Source organism: Passer domesticus, chromosome 5 (genome assembly GCF_036417665.1).
Source record: "Passer domesticus isolate bPasDom1 chromosome 5, bPasDom1.hap1, whole genome shotgun sequence".
Taxonomy (NCBI): Eukaryota; Metazoa; Chordata; class Aves; order Passeriformes; family Passeridae; genus Passer; species Passer domesticus.
In genome coordinates, this window is record NC_087478.1 from 69,053,336 (window position 1) to 69,075,942 (window position 22,607).

At 36.4% G+C, this 22,607-nt stretch overlaps 1 protein-coding gene across 2 annotated transcripts in view; it reads right to left on the reverse strand.

Annotated features, from left to right (window-relative positions):
- KDM7A (lysine demethylase 7A) overlaps window positions 1-22,607 on the reverse strand; it is a 62,308-nt gene that overhangs the window by 24,692 nt on the left and 15,009 nt on the right. For both annotated transcript variants that reach the window (XM_064420824.1, XM_064420823.1), the window contains exons 2-7: window positions 11,048-11,133; window positions 5,043-5,160; window positions 4,056-4,216; window positions 2,302-2,443; window positions 1,857-2,043; window positions 831-993 (exon numbers count right to left, since the gene is read on the reverse strand). In XM_064420824.1, coding sequence (XP_064276894.1) covers window positions 831-993; window positions 1,857-2,043; window positions 2,302-2,443; window positions 4,056-4,216; window positions 5,043-5,160; window positions 11,048-11,133 — 857 coding nt within the window. The remainder of the gene's footprint in view (window positions 1-830; window positions 994-1,856; window positions 2,044-2,301; window positions 2,444-4,055; window positions 4,217-5,042; window positions 5,161-11,047; window positions 11,134-22,607) is intronic.

Sequence of the window (22,607 nt, forward strand, 5' to 3'; positions counted from 1 at the left end):
AATACAGGATGGAATAATGTACTGATTATAATCTTCAAAGCTTCTTCCAGAACTAGAATTGTAAACCACTTTCCTGCTCCATGTATCTAAAGCTTTCTTTCTGCTCTAAAAAGAGAAGACAGCACCCAGTACAAATTTTCAATAATAAAATACTAACAAGTATTTATAGGGATAGGTTGGATAAACAAAAATACCAAAACCTGGCAGTCACTTTATTGGCAAAATATTGTTTGATTTATTAAAGACTTGTAAGCTTATGGCATTTGGGAGTTTGTGTAGGGTGAGGTGTTTTGTTTGAACCATTCTTCTCTTTTTTATTCTTTTATTAAAGAATTGTTTTGGCATTTCTCACAACAAAAGCAAACCATAACATCCATCCACCTTGTACTCTTAATACTCTAGCCTACAGCATAAGAAGTTTATTTGATATTTTTGAAATAATTAGGCTTAGTAGGCCTTGCAGTACTAAAATCTGTAAAAACACTGTATTATAAAATAAGGGTAAGAATTCAGTCTGAATACTTAACAAATAGTGAACAATCTGTGTTTTATTAATTGGAATACTTCCCTGATAATCAAAATCAACTTTAATTTGTTGTATTCTAATTGGGTAACAAATACCCTTTCATTCCCTGATAATTGTTATGACTGCCAGGCAATCTTAAAAGCTAATTATTTGGTTTGAAAATCTAAATTTCTAATTTTTTTATAATTCTCTCTTATCCGTAACTTTAGAGGATACCAAATGTTGATAATGCAATCATTTTACAATATTCCCAATTCCTGGTGACTGAACTTGCCAAGTCCTAATACCAAGAGTAAACTCTTACCTGTTGGAACAAATAAAGTGTGTCCTTGCTTCACAACACACTTGTAACACTTGTCAACCTTGTCTCCAAAATATACTTCACTCTGGGTGACAGATGAACTCCAGGACTCATAGAGAGCTAAATTTTCATCAGTGGGCTTGATCAAATAGAATATCTTCTCACCCTATTAAACAAATATACCAAACAAATAAATTAATGTTTTCCTAAAGGTACACTACAACCTCTGAGTCACTCCTAATGAAGTAACAGATTGACCTAAACGTAAAGTATTCCATCTTCCCACTATGGCATCTTTAGGCAGTGTCTCACAAATGCAATTCACCAAGAGCATGCAGCATATTAAACAGGTGGTGTCTTGTGATTTAAAGGAAGCAAACAAACCAACAGGACCTTTTCACTGGAATACAAAAAAAATCCAGTTTTTATAAACAATTCACGGATATGCACACACCTACCAAAGGAGAAAGGAGATAAAATGGAGATGAATGGATAAAACCACTTTGCCTCTTCTATGACGTACACATGGTCAAATTTGTGAGAATAAAAAATTGCGTATGCCAATGATTTTCATCCAATTATTTTTTTCCTGCTAAAACCTCACTGTATCACCCACAACTCTACTGAAGTGATCAGTCAACCAATTACAGTGTACAAGTCACCAACAGCATACTAAAATAAAAGCATAAAAATGCAACTCCAGTGATCAGTAATTCACTTTCAACCTCCTCCCTTACCACTGCAAGCCCAAAATTTCATGCAGGTGATCATGCCACAACAGATAACTGAATAACTTTCATTTCACATAGTCATAGACATCCAAGATATGGCTGTGCACTGAAACAGGCTCCCCAGCAAAGTAGGCACAGCACCAAGCCTGACAGAGCTCAAGAAGTGTTTGGAAAATGCTCTCAGGCACATGGTGTGACTTTTGGGACGTCCTGAGCAGGGTCAGGAGTTGGACTCAATGAACCTCATGGATTCCTTCCAACAGAGCATGTGATTTTGTAAATCAAGCAGCATTCATACCCAGAGAACGTGGTACCAAACTGATGTTCCTCCAAAATCAATATGAAAATCTGTATAGCTGTCTTGGACACCCATTAAGCAATACTTCTGAACAAAAGGCTTAGGGAAGACAGAATCATCTGGCCAATAATTTTCCACCCACGAAAGCTTTCTGGCAATGTCTGGTACTTCCACTAATTCAGACATCCTTTTAAAAAACAAACAAAGAAAAAAGAACTGTTAATATAAGCAGGGTAAGTGCACCTCTTTTTAAATGACAGCTTCCTACAAAGACATTACTTATGAACTAATAAATATGTTTTATACCCACATTAAATGACAGTGGCTGTCTACATAAAATACACCTCCTCCTGTCTTTCCCACTACAGGCATTATATTCCTACACATATTGTTCAGGTTAGTGAAAACCACTTCCTACATTCAAGGAATTGAAGTCAATACTCACTTTGTGTCCGAGAATTCCAGGCTGATCACATTCAATACTTTGGGTCGGTCAGGATTTGTGAAGTATTTAATGTAATTATGGAGCTTCATTTTACTGTCTGCTTGCCTTGCTACATCTATGACATCTATCACTTTGTCCCCACCTGTGAAAAACAGGATGACTCTCTTAAGGCTATCACAGATAAAAGACATTTCAGGAATTTAAGAGAAAATCATCTTTTTTCCAATCCTTATCAAAACATTTCTGCAGAAAAACTCCATTACTATTATTATTCTCTTGGAAGAGAGACAGATCAGTATAAAGCAACTTTTTATTAGGTTTAACTTTAATTACTATTATCAGCCAAGGAGAGCACTGAAAACACTCTAAAAATAAATCCTCTTTCCTGTGGTTAACCAAAAAGCATAGAGTAGTATAGAATTTCTGCATCTGTTTAAAAAAAAGGATTTATGGCTGCAATTGCAAAGAGTAGCATGGAGAAAGTTATGAAGGCAGATCTCTTCCTCACTTTTCCTATCAAGTATCACCAAACCCCCACGACCTTCCTTACATACATGCATAACTTGCAAGCACGCAGTAATTTCACTGAATACTTATCACAGGTGTATTTCATTTCTAATGACAATAAAGAGGGGGTTACACACCATGTGTTCTGAAGTGATACATTTAGGGAACTAGACAAGCCAAGAAGGACTAACACCACCATTATAACAGCAATTGGTTTATGTCCTTTTAGTTACATGGCCAAATTTGACACTTAATTTTGGAGTGCTGGAAACATGCCTAGATGTACATTATAAACATATTCACTTTAAAACTCTATGTTTGTATCTTGATAAATTCCAGCTGAAATAGTACTCATTCAATTTTCTTATTTTTAATTTCAATAATAGGAAGGTAAATCTGTGGCATTTCAATTTTTCCCCTGAACTGGAAAACTAGGCAGGTCAGGATGAGACAGTCAAGTTTCTATCTGAATCCAAAGAGGCAGTCATCCAGAAAAAAAGATTCAGAAATATCACCATGATAGTTACTCTTTAAGGCAGAACACACATTACTATTTATCATCACAATGGTGTCAACACTGCTTCTTCTGGTGCCTTTGTAAAATATTGATGCTCAGAAAACCTACTTTCAGCACATATCATTACACCAGGTGATCATGAGAACACACTCAGACTCTCAGCTGTACCATGCGTTACAGGAAATGTCCTGCTGCACTTGGCTCAGACTCTGAACGCTTACATGAGGCTGGCACAATTACAGACTGGTAAGAGATATGATAAGAAAAAAGTGGTTCTTGGGAAGCCTCTCCTGGCAAAGGATGCCAAGGTAGCAAAATTTCAGGAAGGCCAATACACTGAGTCCAAGTAAGTTTTGTCATAGCCTAACCAATTATTAAATTTATTAATCCTAAGAGTGATTCATTCAATTCCCATTATCCTTGGGATAATGTAGCAAAAAAAAAAAAACTTCAGCATTCCATATATAACTTGCACTGAAATTAAGAGGTTTGAAAGTTGAGACATAAGGCTGTAGTCCTATCACACATCTACCAAACAGACAAGACACACCAAAGGAAAAAAAAAGGGGGGGGAAGAAAAAAAACTCTCCTAGTCTTGAATTTACAAAAAAATATTTAGCACTCTGGAAGCTCTTATAACAATTTAGTATTTAATAATTTAGTATTAATATGTATTCATTTTAATTTACAGACAGGATCATTTTAATAAGTACTCCAGAGTGACTCTTACCCACATAGCGTTCCACATCTAAAACAGAGAAAGTTGGTGGAGGAAGTCTGAGTCCCAGACCATCTAATTTAGGAACCATAATGGGAACATCAAACCCATGTTTCTCCAGATATCTTTGTGTTAACTGGCTTCCATGCATTTTCAAAATTACTTCATCAGCACTGGTGGAAAGAAAGGATGGAGTATTAGCAGAAAAGCATCCTCCAAGCACTACTGAAGTTAAAAAAGTCTCCGTTTGGGGAAGGACAGATGGGAATGGCTACATCTGAATCAAAAAGAAATTCACAGTATTGTTTTATTAAGCATTTAACCAAAAGACCAAGGAAACAACTTCAACAAGCAAAGAAATTTTTACTGTAATGCATTATCTGGAAACTCACAGTCTTTCTATATGACTGAAGAGAGAAAAGGACAGGGAAAAGGAATTCTCAGAGAAGGCATTAAAGTACATTTTACTAACAACAACCACCAGCTGCTCTGAAGAATTTTAAGTCATTATCTTTCAGTGAGATAGCCAACCAAACTCAGGATTATACTTTAATCAGGTTTCTCCACTTTCTTCTAAAGCATGCAAGAATAGGTAGACTCTACCAGTTCACGTGAATGTTCTATGAAACTGAGAACTACTCCTGAACTAAAGGAATAGACAGGCAATATTCTGACACTAAGAGCACAAACACCCAACAAACAAAACCAAAAACAAACAAAGAAAAACCCCCACCCCAAAACTCAAAACCTCTCAGACAACCCTGCAGCAGTCCCAATAGACAACCCATCCCAGTGCAAAACTGAGCAAGGGAAGCTACTGCATGAAAAGGCAAATGCATCCATTAGAAACAGGGATGCACTGGGAAGAATTCTGAATGAGGAAATCATCTTCAACCTTCACAATGTGAAGCAGAGAAACATTACTCACTTCCTCTAAGGCACACTCAGATGACATTTCACTCTGTTTCCCCACCAGAACACATAAGGAAGGTTCTGTACCTTGGGAAAGAGCGAGCCCGCAGCTGTTTAACAAAGGTCCGTGTTCCAGCCTGCACTGGTTTGGAGCCATCATCTGGCTCTGTGTAGTCATGTCTGTGCCAGTTTCTCCTCTTCTTCACTGCAAGTTTCAGAAGGATTAAACACGGAATTAGTTAAATCAGATGGCTCAGATTAGCAGTCATCCCATCAGTGAGACAGACATGCCTCAATCACATTAAAAAAATAAGGTATGTTAATCACAGTAATCAGGTGACATTCTACCTCTTTCCAACAAATAACATTGCAAGACGCAGTAACTTTCTGTACTTTTATAGCTCCTTCTGTATGAGAATCTCAGTGCACACGATACAAAATTTAAGACTCCATATCCAGTCCAACACAAGTAAACAGGTGCAGCCTGAAAGCTGTACAAATCCATAAAGACAGCTACAAAACTAACAATCAAACTTTAATTTCTTAAAGCTCAGACTTTTTTTTTAATAAACAAAAGAACCACACCTCTTGAATAGCCAGAGACTTCATTTTACATATTCACACAAGGTTACAAGACTTAATCCTACTGTGCTATTACATCCCATAAGCAAGTCCATATCCCATCTGATAATATTCACTACTATTTCTACTGCTTATGTTACAGTTACAGTTGTGTGTGCAAACTGTTTAGGGCAGGTGTGACCTTTACAATACATGTAACAAAAGCACTGCACTCCAAAACCTACAACTTCTTAACAGTCTGAAGCTTTAATGCACTGCTACAGCATATTAATAAAAAACAAAGGATAAATTAAAGTTCTATTACAATTTTGGGAATCTGGAACTGATAGTTCAATAGTAGTAAAATTGCATTTCTAACTGCTCCTTATACTTAAAGGTCCAAGGAAATTGAAACACTAGACAGTCTCATAACAGTCTCATAAAAACTTGTTGTGATGATCTCCCTACGACAAATGACAGACACCCAAATGAAAAAAAAACTATGTGTAAAAAAAGTGTATGTACTTTCACAGAATCATAGAATGGTTTGGGGTGGAAGGGACATTAAAGATCATCTAGTTACAACATTCTGACATGAACAGGGACACCTTCCACTATCCAAGACTGCTCAAGGCTCCATCCAACCTGGCCTTGAACATTTCCAAGATGAGACATCCACCACTTCTCTGGGCAACCTGTGCCAGCTTTTCACCAATCTCACATTAAAGAGTATCTTCTTTAATCTAAATCTACTCTCTTTCAGGTTAAAGCCATCACTCACTGTCCTACCACTAAAGACCTCAGTAAAATTCATCCTATTTCTTACAAGTCCCCTTTACATAGTGGAAAGTTGTTCTATAAAACATAGTAAGCTGTATGTACCCTCCCCATTTGAATTTTTTGACCTTGAGTGAAGGAGAGGACGTATATAAGTAACTTATGATATTGTGGTTAACTTAACTGCCTGTCTTCAAATTTCATAATTCCATAACAAATAATTTCATAATGGATATTTCATTGATTCAGCTTCCTCAACCACTCATTTTTCATCTCCATATACAAAGAACACAAGCTTACAGCCTTGAACAGAAGCCCCTTGGTTGTATCATCTGTTTGTTAGTAAACTGCTCTTTAGAGCACTTCTCCCCTATACAAATAAGCCTCTGTTTCTCATCCTCAAACTCTCAACAGCCTGAGAAGCCCTATTAAATCATCAAGAGGTGCCACTGCAAAAGGGACCACCATCTCACCATTTGGGAAACAAACTCCAAGAGTGTTGAACTTCCTACTTTTATACTTACTGTACTAAGAAGCACACTAAAGGTCCTGTAATTTTAAGGCTGCATTTCAGTTTTTCCTAAAAAAACCAAACTCTGCTCCACAGCTAGACAGCTGCTACTGGAAGATGGCCCCAAAAAGATTTACAGATGCCAGATCTAAAATTTAACCACTAATATTAAACAGAAATTGAGTTGCATAAGCTCAGGAAATTCAGAAGAGGAAAAAGCTAATGTTATTTGTCAACACAAATAGTGTTTTACAGTTGTCTGCCAAACAGCCTGAAATACAACATCCAGCAAACCCACTGCATTAATACAAATTTTAACCTCATGGCAGAGCTCATTCTTAAATTCACTAAGTCATGATGCACCCAAAATGTAAAAAAGCACTAGCAATACCGAAAACACAGCTCACTGTAATAGGAAGCTGAGGAAGTATCAGGAAGGGGAAAATAGTTTCTAAAAAAAAAACAAAAAACTTGCTGTTTCTCCAGATAAAACAGTTGGTTATACAGGAATAATGGACATTTACAGTCATTACACATAAGAGGGAATAATTCCTGTTGGTGTGCTGTTTCCCACAGACATGACAACATGGACCCTTTAGACGACTTTTAAGAGAATAAACTGACATTTATATATCTTTGCTAACCTGAAAACCAGTGCTGCTTAATGAGCCAACTATCTAAATACTATAAAACTTCATAAATAATGAAGACAGGTTTATTAAGTTTTCAAAGCTATTTTCTCAGTCATAAATAATAATGCAAGAAATTAGTGGCTAATACTAATTTTCAACAGAGTAGTTTCCCATAAATTCACTGCTGTTACAACAGCTCATTAAAATTGTAAGACGATACAGCTGCTTAAGAGATTTTATAGCACAGACACACTTTTTAAAGTCTGTCTTTCCAACACTTACAAATTAGAAAATAAAATCATTCTTTTGCTTGTACTTGGCAATGTACATCATCCTTTCATAAGAGAACACTGAAGAAGAGGAAACAGTAATGAAAACTTTCTGTTTACCTATCCCTTCATTCTAGAGGTTTTTAACCCCTTAAGACATTACAGGAACTGCAAAATAAAACCATTTTATCTGAATGGATCCTAATGCTCAAATGAAGGAAGATGCCAGTGTTCACCTATGGTGTTTATAAAAATTGAGGTAAAACCTGCTATGACAACACTAAGAACTACACAAGAAAATTGCAGGGAGGGTGAGAAAAAGAAGAGTGTACTGGAAGTTTTCATGAAAATTAAGTGCAAAGCTTCCTTTTCCATTTCTTTAATTACATCCCTCCTACACTCAAAACAATGGGCCAATAACTCTACTTAGGCAAACACTCTTCTCTGCCTTCTCCCAACTCTGGACTGTTTCCCACAGAGATCACCATCTGCTAGACTTCAAATGGAGACCATCAAGAGGTGTACACATATACAATGAGGCCCAGGTCTTGGAAGAGGTACTGGAGAATCCCAGTGGCCAAAAAGGCAAGAGCAATGTTGGCAGAGGAAGACTGCAAGATTTTAAGGAGCAGACAGTAAATCACAAAATACCCTGCGCTAAGGCTTGGTCCAACATCTCATTCTCACCTCAGACCAAGCACAGGCATTAATACTACAAACAAAAAGATACTGATTGGACGGTAGTTACAGAATTGAGAAGGCAAAACCAGATAAAGAAAGTGATGTCCTGACAACTACAGTCTTATTAGCATTTACTGAACGTTGTGCTTTCTCAAAGCTCTGGACACCACAAGCTGGTAACACATCTGACTCACAGCATTCATGCAAACAGAGCATTTTAAGACTTAAGGATCGCTGAGAAAATTTTGAAACTAACAAAATTAACATGAATACTCTAAATCAAATAATCTTTAAAAAAACCCTCCACTGTATATTACTATGTTTTTAATTTTTCTCTTTTTAAATTACTTACGTTTTTAGGATTCATTATTTAGCATTTTATACACATGGCTGCTTGCTAAAGGTTTTGTAAAATTGTTCTTTCAAATCACAGAGGATTTTTTTCTTAAATTCATGGAGAAATTGATTTGTTAATTTCATCTTTCCGTCTAACTATGCAGTAGCTTTCTTTTCATTACTGGAACTTTTACACAATTAATTTTGTAGGATACTGAAATTAACCACCTATTTGTACTGTAAAGTATGTGTTTCTTGTATATTTTAAGTAAAATCAAACTTATTTGATTACTTATTTGGTTGAAACCACATATATACTTGACCTCTTCAACAACTGAACTTTTGTCTCTTGGAACTCTTTGGCAAAATGATTTTAGAATATGAAGCTGAAAATTAAAAAGCCTTTTTTTTAATTTACATACATAATTTCATATGACTGAAGTACTCTGGAACATCATTATCAGTCTCTTTAAAAACTGAAGGAAGTAGGGCCCAAACCACAAACTTCCATACATTTGATTCTGACACCTGAGAACAATTAATGAAATTCAATGTGAAGACATATTTAATTATATCACCTCTGTCTGGGTTGGTAACAGACATGTCTGAAGCTTCTATTAAATCTAGATGACCTACACACTTGAGGCAATATGAAATAACAACGATAATTTTTACCACAGATTCTTATCTTTTTGAAAAGACTTCCAAAACAAAAATCCCTCTTATCTCACTGTCTAATTGCTGCAGGTGTGACAGCACTTACATTACAGGAAAAGTTATTTACAGGCATCAGGGTGAAGCAGACTAGTTCTCACTAATAAAGAAAAGAAGTTTCAAATTTACTAGTTTATTTTTTGAAAAGTCTGATATTATCTCTTGTCTACTGCTCTTCCTAGTCCCTCTATTCCACAGAAAAAAAGAGACAGAAGGGGAAAAAAGGCTGCTGTTTGTATTCTGATTTTTAACACAAACATGCAATTTTGAACTGAAAATGACCACTGGAGTACTAAAAACTATAAGTACATAAACCAGCATTTATCTTACCTTTTAGCTGACAGACCATGAACCCATATATTAGAGACAACATGTATTAATTAAATCAGCAATTGATGCTTAATCACTTTGTTCGTACTCCACAAGATTATCATTGAGGGTGGTTTTACACTTATTTCTAAATGTAAAGTAAATTCATATTTCATTATGTGGTGTCTTCAAGAGGAAAAAACCAAATAAAAACAAAAAAAAAACAACAAAAAAAACCCCTAAAGAAACAAACACCAAATGAACAACAAAAATAAGACTAAACAAAAACACAACAAACAACAAAACCTACAAACAAACCTGCATTAGAAAACACAAATTAACATGGCTCAGTGCTTGGAGGGTGAAGACACATTGCTTATAAATACTTTTCAGGTCTGAATGTAGAAATTTAATTCATGGTTGGAAAAGTGATTTCTTTTTTTTAATATTTTTTTATAACCCTGTTTCCATTTGAGAAAGGGAGACATGGAGGAAAATCTTGGGAGTTAGATAAAGCAGTATCCTTTCAGTAGTTAGCAAAAGAAAATCTGTTCCATTTTTCTACTGCAGATCTCTACAGCAAACTTATCTACTGAAAGTAGAATCCAAGAGATGTCTCTTGTTGCTCTGTTTCAGACTCTCCTGACAACTCATTTTGACCCTGGTGGAACCTTGTTTATAAATCAGAAACCTGAGATTTGGAACTGTGTAACTTTTAAGGACATAAATGGGGGTAAACAACAAAATCAAAAACAAACAGCAAAAAAGCACAAACAAATACCATTCACAGGATGTTCATATTCTGCTGTCACTGATGAAAAGTAGTGTTTGACTATTGTAGCATAAAACCTACAACCATCAAGAAAGGAAAGACACCTAACTTGTATATGTTTTCGAAGTTGCCTTCCTAGGTATTTATCAGAACTTGGATAATTAAAATACAGGAACCTTGAAACCATCTTCCGTATTTTCCTTTTTTTTTTAATGATGATTCCCTAATTTTCATTCTCTCACTTTCTGCCAAGTCCAGATTGTTTTCTACTTACCCTGTGCACTTTGATTTCTCCAATCTATAGCCATGCCTTGTATTTTATTCTATCTGCATCTCCACATCAGGGAACGTTTCAAGACGGTTTGTTTGTTTTTCAAGTTTTTAATCGGCTCATAGTTAGTCATGTAGAGCCATTGCCTTCTAAATAATCACACTCATCTTGAATATTCTTCTGAACAGTCCTTTGCAGTTGTATATGGGAAGCAAACAATCTGAACGTGGAAGATGAAATCTGAATAACCCATACTTACTTAGAGAAGGTCCATGGAGAATTGCACAGTTGGGACAATGGTATAGATCAATGTCAACAGCATGGTGCTCCTCTACCCCAACGCAGCTGGAATAATATTTTTTACATGTTAATGAGAATGCACACAGGGTTTACTTTTCAAGCTAAAAAATAATTAAATCTTAGGTTTTTATTAAAATGTGCTTACTCTACAAAATTATAATGAGATACCAGATTATCTCCACTACTGGGCTGCCACATAAATTTTGAGCAATAATTTATCATTGAACACAGAATGACATTTTAAAAAATCATAAAGAGGAAACAAGAATCAAATTCCTTTAAAAATGAGCAAATCCACAATATATACACCATTACCCCCAAAAACCTTGATCCTAATTACAGGAAACAGTTTATACAAAATCATTAAAACAATTTTCCTCACAGAAGCTATGAGTTTAAAAAAAAAAAACAAAACCAAAACAAACCTGAGGTTTATGTGCTGTTAAATTATAGAAGATATCATGGATATTTTCCTTGTCTTTCTTTATCTTTCTGCAAAAATCATGTAACTGACTCCCACCCCCTAAGACAAATTAATGAAGAATACTATCATGTTATTCTTGAAATCCTTTCAATAGAACTGGATTCATAAACTACGCAAGTGTCCACATAAATAACTTAGAAGAACTGGTTCTGTTTTAAAATAGCAGCAAGTATTTCAAAGAATCCTTGAGAGATGTAATGCTTTCTCAGTCCATATTTTTTCCCAGATAAAACAGTCAAAATCTGATTAAAGGCAAAATTTTTACAACAGTCATGACAAAGCATCTACTCCACTGATACCTAAGCAACAAAATGTTAAAGTCAGTCAAGTACATCTTCTTAGAAGCTGAAACACTAGAGGTTAATTGGAGAACATATGCTTTTGCACAAAGTTCTTAAGGAAAAAGAAAAAAAAACAAAAAACAAGTAATCCCTGCTTGCTGGTCTGAATCCTGGCAGAGTTCTTCGTTCTCTGAAAAGTTCACTGACACTTACAAAACTGCTGACTTTACAGTTAATACAGAAAATCAGAGTACAACCCTGAACATTTACACCAAAATTAGGTATTTACACTCCATGCACTGCAGTAACACAAGAACTGGAACAGTACCCAGTCACGTAACCCATTTCATATCAAGTGTAATGAGTGCTTATACAGTGAAGTTTTGAAATGATCCAGCTACACAAAGTCTTTTCCTCAGCAGCCTTGTGCCAAAACTGCTGACATGCTCCAGCAAGTGTCAGTACATGCTGCCAAAACAATACAAGAAACAGTCTAGCACTGAAAGCACAATGAGCAAATCCAATCTGAAACTAAAGAGCATCTCCCATGTAACTATCAATTGGAAGTGCATTCTGAGTTCCTTCTAAACATTCAGCTAGTTCTACTTCCCCATTCCCTACATACCACATGAAATCCAGAAATTATTTCGCTTTTTTTATATGCATACTATTTTAAAATCTAAAAACTAGGCTGCCACAGTTCATCGCAATTCTTGCAATATTTAGCAACTGCTTTAAGAGCAAAGCTACAAGAATCATTGTTACATGAAAATCCAGCTGACATATAAACAAAAAGGAAGGCAGAAGCAGTCTTTAAAAATGCATATCCCATTTCCTCCTGCTTGTGTTCTCTCTCTTTTTATAGAATAGATGAATGACTCATAATCCTATGTATTATAAGAAAATTGTTTTAAAATGTACATTCTAAAAGCCCCAAATCAGAAGGCTGGTTTTTTTACATCTTTAAGAATCTCATTATTTTAGCTAAATTTCTAATTTTTGAACATCTAAATACATTTATGTTGAACTGTATCTTGATCAAGTTTGCACTTCATTTATTCCCTTCCCTTTTTCTTGATGTTTATCTGATACATTCATCATCATTCCAATCAGATTATCTTGCTAACAGTAAGAAATTTGCATAAAAATATAGAAAAAATAGCTTTGACAACTATTTGTCCTATTCTGTTTAAGAGTCTTAATTCTATTGTCTCTTATTGAGTGTTACAGATAACAGAATTTCTGCTTTATTTTCAGGCTTAGTACTAACGATTAACTCCATAACCTTTCATGAAGGTGTGAGAGTCTGTCCGAAACTTCCCTCATTTTTTGCCTCTCGATCGTCATGAAAGCCAAGACCACCGGGGAAAGGGAAAGATCCTGTTCTGAAAATCCAGGTCTGTCTGGTCCACCAAGCCAGATTATTGCCTACGGGTTTGTTTGCTCAACTCATGGAACACTGCACCCGAGAAGGGGCAGTGTGCTCTCCTTCGCCTGCATCACCTAGCAACGCTAGTGCTGGAATCTCTCCACCCTTCTGACTTGGCTGGACTTTCTCTCTGGAATGACCTTCCCGGAGGTCACCACAAAAGGACCCTCCATTCACCGTACATCAACCACCGTGACAGAGGGACTGAGATGGGAGAAGGTTCTCCCCTCAAGGACTGAGACGTGCGACCCCTACATGGAAAAGCTCCCCTTTTTCCCCAAAAGGACTAAGACTGAAATCCCCACCATAGGGTGAGGGAAGGTATGCGTGGGGACCGGAGCAAGTTTTGCAAGCGACCACTGGACCGAGAAGACAATGGTCCCTGCCTACGACATCTGCTGCTGACGACACCTGTTCCTGATGGACTACTGATGGACTCCTTGTACCCTTCATCAATAGACTATTTTGAAATGGGTCCCCTTCCCCCATTTCAAAAGGACTATAAAAAAGGTTAGAGCTGACTGATACCTTTGAGATCTCCCCTGACGTGAAGACGACAGGCCTCTTCGTCGACCGGACTTCGAGGGACTTTGTCATCCGCACGTCTGGTAGCTATACACCTCCTTGCCCTCCCTCTCTTCTTTTCCTTTTCCTTACTCTTTTCCCTTTCTTCATTCCCCTTCTCTCTAATGCATCTTTGCTCTCTAACGCATCTTCTCTATGGTTATTTAATAAAAGTACATGTATTTTGATTTTACTGCAAATCCCCTTGTCGTGTCAGTTTTTGCACCCTGAGATCAGTGAAAAAGAACCTACACGAATCACGTCCTTAGGACGGATCGTGTCAGAAGGCACATGGGATTTTGCATACAGGGACTGGAATGGTATTATAACGTCTCGAATAGCCATTCAATAAGGGAAGCAAACATTTTCAGTCTACTATTTATCCCGTAAACTCAGCACTGAAAACACACAACACTAACTGCAGAGATCATGGAAGCGAATCCAGCCTGACTGAAGCAAAGGGCAAGCGAGGTGCCAGCACCTGCAAGAACAAGCACTGCCAAGGATGCTATGGAACACATCAATCACACACAGCACCACTACAAGTCACTTCCCCGTGTCCCTTTCTCCAACGTACACAGATGAATCTGACATTAATCACTCTGGCTACTAGCAAGCAATCAATTACTGTGGTAAATGCAACTTCAGACCTCACGCATCAAAACAAGGTCACCAAGAGGTAGCAGAGAGCCTGGAAAACATTAACATACTCAAACACTGCAACACTCCCAATCTACTGATGTTTTCCTGTATGAAATATTATTACCCTTCACCTTGCAATCAACCCAATATATTTGGGTTGAAATGTCTTGAGTATATATTACCTAGTTTCTGAATTGATCATCTCCTACAGGGAGGTCACAGATTAATCCTCAGTTGAAAGCTCACAGTATTAAACAATAAAATACAATAATACTAATTTAAAAAAAAAAAAAACACAAAAAAACAAACAGCAACAAAACCCCAGCCATACAAGACTATTCAAAAATACACCTTTCATTCTGTCCATGAAGGTGAAAAGGTTAACCAGGCCCAATTTCACTTGCAATGCTCCAGAAGGAATGGCAAGATAGAAAAAAGTTAGTTAAAAATACCTTCCATCAGTCTTGGAGTGGTCAGATACTCCAAACATCCCATGGTATCTAGCATCAACGAAAGGTCAACAAGAGGTAGCAGAAGATTTGGGAAGTGGAAAGTTTTTTCACACGCAAGAACATGCCCATCCCTGGCACCTGAAGAAATCCCCTGCTACTCTAAGTTTGAGCCCATTCTCCCAAAGTCTCTCTTAAGACTTCTCTTCTCTAGAAGGTGCATGTGCATGCTTTTGATTTAGTCTCAGCTTTCCACCTGATCATTACATTGTAGCTATGTAAAAGCAGCAAGTGTAAATCAAAAATAATCAGAAGAGGACTCCAACATCTGACAAGTACCAGTAGACCCCTGCTTTTCAATAAAGGGCAAATAAGGCTTCTTTCATAGTGCAGGGGGAAGTCCAGCAGAAGCTGTTCTCTTCTTCAGTATTGTTATTAATTTAGATTTCAAGAGATGGGTACTAATAATTCAGAATGACAGATTAAACAACCATTTCACATTTATGCTGGAATGCCTCGTACAAGGAGTTTGCTGAAGTCCAGAACAATTACAGGAAGTTTTATCTCTGGAGACTGCATGGTTGTACATCGCGAGCCACCCAAGGCACCCAGCACATCTCTCCCCCAGCAGCACAGTGTGAATAAATACTGGATCCGTGTCAGTCACCACATGGGCTGTTGCACCTATTGTCTGCATCTAATACCTGCTTGCTCTCAACCCAGCCTGGCTTTTCTCTTCCCTGCTTCTGATATGATCAAGCACAACCAAATCATTTTTAGAGACTGCTTAACTGCCTTCGCTAGTATGACTGAAAGAAACCTGATTTAAGAAAAAACTCCAAAGCACTCTTGATCAAAAGTGTTATTTTCAATGTTCTTAAGGGTATATGACTACTTAAAAATTTAATTTATTAAAACAAATAGTATATGTACCCTACCATTATACAAAATTTCCAGTGTAAAAGGGAATGCTTACATAAAAAAGCACTCAATGATTCAAGTAATTTCTTGACTTGATAGAAGTCAAGAAATGAGCAAAGTGTGGATGCTCATTTTCCTAGTTTAATCCTTAGATTAAACCAGAAAGATATTCCTACTAGGAATATTCCAAGATTTCCCATGTATGAGGCATACTGAGAATAAAATCTTGAAAATTGAGAGATGCAAGCAATTCTCAATAATCTAATAAAAGGACAGCAGAAAACAGATTAATCACCTTCAACAGAAAAAGAGCTAATTTGTCAAGAAACTGGGTTGTACTCGGGACATCATCCTCTTGGATACCCTCTTCTGTTCCCTCCCCCTACTGCTTCAATTGCATAAGGTCCTTTTCCAACTTTCAGCAGCATGTACAAAACAATTGAACAGGCTCATCTTTCTAGATGCACTTGGACTTTTCAGGAAGTCTCCCACAAGAGTTTCCACTCCTCTCCACAGCAGCACCATACTTTGCACCTACTAAGCTTCACCTAGCAGATGACGAAACAGGGCAGGCCATCACAGGCATGTCCAATACTATTTCAACAGATATTGTTGGATAGATATTATTTTACAATTAGATGTTGATTTACAGCTCAAAACTAAGCATTTTTTTTTAAGTTTCTTACTTATTATTGGGACACATGAAGTTCAGGCTCCAAGATCTTTGTTTTCCAGTGTCTAACCTGAACAATCTGACTTTTTGTGGTCACTGTGCAGCAAAAATGCAGGTTAGGGGCTCTGGCCAGTATGTTTAGTTAAGCACAAACCCTTGCATCTTTTCCAAGCTAGAAAACTACAAAAAAATTACATTTTTCAAGATCCCCTTATATTCTCCATGAATAAACACTGTGGACAATCTTCTTCTTTCTGTACCATCCTTTCTCATTCTGAGCAAGAACTCAGCATGTCCTTCTTGTCCACCCTTGCATTAACACCCATAACCTTTCCCTGATACACTTCATTGAGCGCTCCAGGCTTTATCCATTAAAGGAGGGGGAAAGCACAGGTCTTGACATCCAGTAAGAAAAAAAGAAAAGAACAAAAAAGAAGCATGGAAAGAGTGGAAAAATACTAGGGGTATTAAAGCATGTTCCCTGTTACCAAGAACACAGGGCTATAGACAATTACTAGGGGTATAGGCACGTTTCCTATTATCTGACAGAGCAGATCACCAAAATCCTTTTTCAATTTCCAGTCATCCACAGAGCAGCCAAGATTCATAGGTAGCGAGCCTCTGCTGGGTCTTAAAAGCAATGAGGACAGGAACAAGGCAATGCTGGACATAGCAGAGATTCACTAGTAACAGGACAGCCTTAATTGTCCCAAAACCAAAGTCACTACCACAGGGTACAGCTTCTCACAGCATTAAGCTGAACATAGCTGTTGCTGCTGAAAAAAGGTCCCACACTCCTTCCTCCAAACTGCCTGATATGGGCTTCCATTGTTTCTTTCACCAAATCTAAACCATCAGGCAGCCACATGACAAGTCAGTTCAATAACCTGATCCAAAAGAAAAAAAAAACTGCCACTCAACTCACTTTTTCAGATAGGTTTTGAAAACCTTGAGAGTAAGACTCCATAAATAAAAAATAAAATTATACACATTTCACTTATATGCAGTTACTTAACAAATATATAACAATGTTATTTACAAGAAGACACATGAAAGAAAATATTTTGTTACTTCATCTCTACTTTGTATTTCTAAAAGTGATTGCTAAACAATAAGGAGATGACAGTTTAGCAATCTTATGCTGATACTATACCTTTTACTATCAAGCCTTAATATTGAATTTCAAATCACCAGGGATGAGAGCTATTTCTATTAATATACTGAGCAAAACATTATAGCAAACTTTTCATTTTACCTGTAACAAGGTCTGCAGCTGCTACTTTCAGTCCTAATCTGTTTGAGCATAACAAACCAAAAAAAACTTATTGTAATTATTGCCAAAATTAGTTAGTGAGCTTGCAAGTTATGCAAACGTTAGCTTCTCCTACTCTATTCCAAGAATGCAAATAAAAGTATAGGGTAGGAAGTCTGTCTGGCAGATTTTAAGGAATTCTGGTTAGTCATTTAATTTAAGCCTATGCTTTCCAAGTGGGAAAAGGATGCCAAGGCAATATTTACAGGTTACAACAATGGAAGTACTAAAGATGTCACTGCCACAACCAGCCACATCTGCCACTTGTTATGGGACAATATTAAAATGCTTAATTAGGAAGAGAAAGACAAAGTCAGTGTGACAATACTATGAACAGACTCCATACTATCCCATAGCACAAGAAGAGTTGAAAAAACGAAGTTTATTTGAAGAAGAATTTAAAACTTAAAATAAATGTTGTGAGCTTTTAAGCTGGATAGATTTCCCCTCCAGCTCCAAAACGATTTCCCCTCCAGCTCATGCTTCAAAAAGCATGAAGTTACAAAGAAAACAAAACAGACCAAAAGAAGCCACAAAGCAACATGAGAAAGCTGGTGATTCTTTCCATTAGCTCTTCATCTTACCAAGATAAGCAGAGTAACAGTTTTGGAATAAACCTGGACTTTGGAATAAACTTAAAAAGGATTTACTTCACAAATGAAATAATTTTTGAAAATGACAAAATTCTATACACTAGATACTGAATTACTGCTTTAAATTACAAAAAAAAAAAACCCAAACCACTGCATAAAAATATTTGAGGTTTTGCTTTTGCCATATTCACTTTGCAAAACAAAATGCCTTTTAAAAGGGAGCAGCTGATATCAGACACAACAAAAAGAACATGCAAAATTGCACTTTAAAGTTGTTTTTTAAATAGCAGTTCTTCTGTTTTTCTATCTGTAGAAAACTTCCCCTAAGTTACCCATTTTCTCCAAAAAAAAGACAAAACAAATCAAAAACCCCGCAACCAAACAACCCACGATGTTTTAAGATATGTATAGAATACAAGCATGTTGGCCCAACAGCTTCCTTAATTTTTGGACACATTCACTCACACACATTCCACCAAGCTCTTAAGGGCAGAAAAATGACATGTAAGGCCAACTCTCAAAATACCTAAAAATATACTAACTTATTAAATACTGCATCATCCTTCAACACAGATAAGAATCCCAAGAAAAATAATGCTGCATGCCATAATATACAAACAACTCTGACCTTTGACTGCTGAGACACATCTGTTCTGATATTTCCAAAGTCCTAAGAGGCCTTGGTCTACTTATGATTAACCTTCAAATTGCACATTAAAAATGTTAATGTTCATTACATAGGTTTAGACTTCCCTAATGTAATTCAACCCTACTCCTTTTAAATTATGTAATATTTCTCTGAAATGAAGTATTGCAGTAACACAAACATGCCAACAGGTATATGATCTATTTTGAATTTTCCAAAGGAGGCGGCAAAGGTTCAGACTTCTGGCACCTTCTGAAATAAAACTTAAAAGTTTGATAGTAATGCTAGTGTTGTCCTTTCAGAAAACACTTTTAATGGCAATACTCTTGCACATTTTTCTATTGAGAAAGAAAATCAGTATATATAATTCTTTCTTAAGTAACAGTGTTTTTCACACCCTCAAAGCGCAGAGGTTAAAATAAATAAAATCAGTATACGATACCTTGTCAACAAAAGCTTAATTCTAAAAAATAGACTCTGAAATGTAGAAAACTAATAGGAAAATTATGGTCAATGGAACAAAGCTATCAAGTTACATAATTAAATAGATTCAGTTACAAATACAAGAAACCTTCGACTTGTATTGAGAAAATAGCCACATAATCTACATAATCATCATGTTACGTCAAATTATAGGAAAAAACAGTGATGTACATTATTTGTAAACTAATTCTTCCATTCCACAATTCCAGTCCAGTCTGAAAACAAACTGGTATGGTTTTGAAACTCAAAACATTTTTTTTTCCAAGATCTGTTTTTAAGTGCACTACGTTCAATGTATTGAAATTGCTAGAATGAAGGTAAGAGAGAGTTATTACTTTTAGAAAATATTTGACAACTGAATATTTGGCATAAACAACAAGTTCTTATTTCTTATTTCATTGGTGAAAATATTGTGTGGAAAGCTGATTTTTCGCACAAGTATTTCGTGTAACAATTACGAATTTAAGCAAAATGAAGTCAAAATACTGTTCAAACTGAAGTCAAATAATTACATGCTCAGAAAATCCAAACAGTTTTATGTGCAAAAATATACACTGAGGTCAAACAACATTTTCACTACAATGTCTGACTTCTAGGAAGAGACACACAGTCCAGGTTAATCCATAATGGCAGCCACCATCACGTATTATGTGGAGCAGCTTTATGAGCAGTTACTTTTCCTAAAGACAATTTCCTGATAGAGCCAAGTTAACATTGCTGAAGTACTTCTGATGTATTCCTCCTGTTTAGTATTGTCTATTAAGCATATAGCAAACTCTTCATCCTTCCTATGCCAAATGAAATTCCTACTTATTCTTCCCAACCAGATTGATTGCATGAAGCTGCTTTAAAAAACAGTATTTACAATTAATTCTGTTTGGATCCTTTTAAAAACACTGTTTTACAGAAATGACGGTCTGAAGGAACCTGAATCTTCTAGTGTAGATTTTGGCAAAATAAGCTGCCTCAAGAAAATCAAAGAAATAATATTTAAGAAAACTAGCAGACCTCAAAACTAAACAACTTGTCAGAGAGCAGAGGGGAAAAAAAGAGGCATTTTGAAAGCAGCTGTGATAGCTGAAGGCCTTATTTCAGTGTGAAACTATTGAGAGAAACAAAGATGATATCAGAAAATGAATCATGACACAATATTTGTCTGAAAGTAAGAAAAAATACACATTGATCTGACATGAAGAAATTCTTTTTAGCACTTTAAAACCAGTCATCTTTGTAACTCTACACATATGAAGCAAAGCACACTGCTTAGGAATTCAGAAAGATTCTCTACAGCAGTTCAGACTCCTCTTTCTCCATTCATTTTCCCAGCATGGCCAGACTGACACACCAAAGAGAAGAAGGAACAATAGTCCAATCTGACTTCAGGCACTGTGTCTTAGTGAAGTTGCAACTGCATGAAGCCTGTTGAAATAAATGAGAACTATCCTTCCTTCCCACAACTGATGCAGGAAAAAGGATTAACAATGGATTTCAATTAATTCTAGGAACACTGGAGTACCAATTTATCTGACCACAGCCACCATGAATGTCAGTTCTGGTTATAAGGCACAGTCTGTAAAAGCAGTATTAGGTACTATGGGCCCTAAACATACAGAAGAAAACACATAGTAGTTGTTTGGTTTAGAGAGAGAGGACTTTGAAAGGGAGAAACAAAAAGAGAGAATAACTGCTTCTGTATACACTAATGACAAAGGTTTTCAAAGCAATTAAGGAAGTTCTTCAATGATATATTTTTATCTCATCCTCAAGACTCCAAGTCAACAGTTAAGTTCTTCCCCCTAAGATAAAACAGAACCTAGTAAGCCGCCATGGCACATAACTACATCTTATTTAGGTAATTAGCCTTACTTCAATTCCCAAACAGGGTTATTCTAACTGTGCTTACTGAAAAAAAAAAATCCTGAACTTACAATAAGCAAAAATAAGGTACTTTAAAATAATACCTTCAAATCAGAGGTTTAAAGGCAAAACTAACACTCTTGTCTGAATTCTATAAAACAAAAAAACAACCACACTACAAAATCTTCAACCATTTAAAGCAGCCTCCATACACATTTTGAAACAGACATCTTAACTGAGCACCTCTGTGTGGTTGCATTCTATCAAAGAACAAACTACTACCCCAAACTGCCATCATTTCCCCAGCAGAAACAAGGAAGAAATAACCTAAGCTCTACAGAGACAACAAAAGAGTGGAAAAGGGAAATCAGTATAAAAGTTAATGAAACATTCACTCCTTCAGGAACAAAGCAACTATGGCAACTTTAACACAGCAAATTAAAGCTGCTTATTACATGTTCCTAATTATTAATTACATGTGTAAATAGATATATATGATTGAATCACCATCTCTTAGTGTTCAAAAAACTTATGGATGTAGTGCCTGGGGATATTGATTAGTGGGGAACATGACAGTGGTAGTTCAATGGTTAGACTCAAATCATCTTATGAGGTCTTTTCTAATCCTAACAATTCAATGATATACGGTCTACACTCGTTTGCCTGCCTCAGCTTTTAGATTCTTAGGTTTTGTCCTAATCTTCCTCTGCTCCATTTGTGCACAGACTCCTGTCAATTCTCACTAGCCATCTCAAAGAAATACTGCATGTTATCTAGTTTTAAGATCTATTTGCACCCCAACCAAGTCTTTTGACTTAATAAACAGGAATTTCAGTTCCATTTCCAGCGCAGTTTCCTATCAGGTAGAGCAAGGGCCTTTTATACACAGAAGAGGTATATTAGTTACCTGTCTCAAAGAGAGAGGGCATTGGAAGGGAAAGAAAAAAGACAGAAATTAACAGAATTTTTTATAAAAACACACCCTATGAAGAGAACCTGAGGTTCAACAAACAAATTACATGACATAGCTTATATTGATTCAATGGCTTGCAGCCACTGGAACAGGGCAAGTTACCCACTCCCTTCCAAGCAAGCATCCCCATTCCCCTTCCCTGCAATGGCCCTGATACTTGCCTGGTCACAAGGCAACCTGGTTTTATTCACTAATCTGACAGAAACTAACCT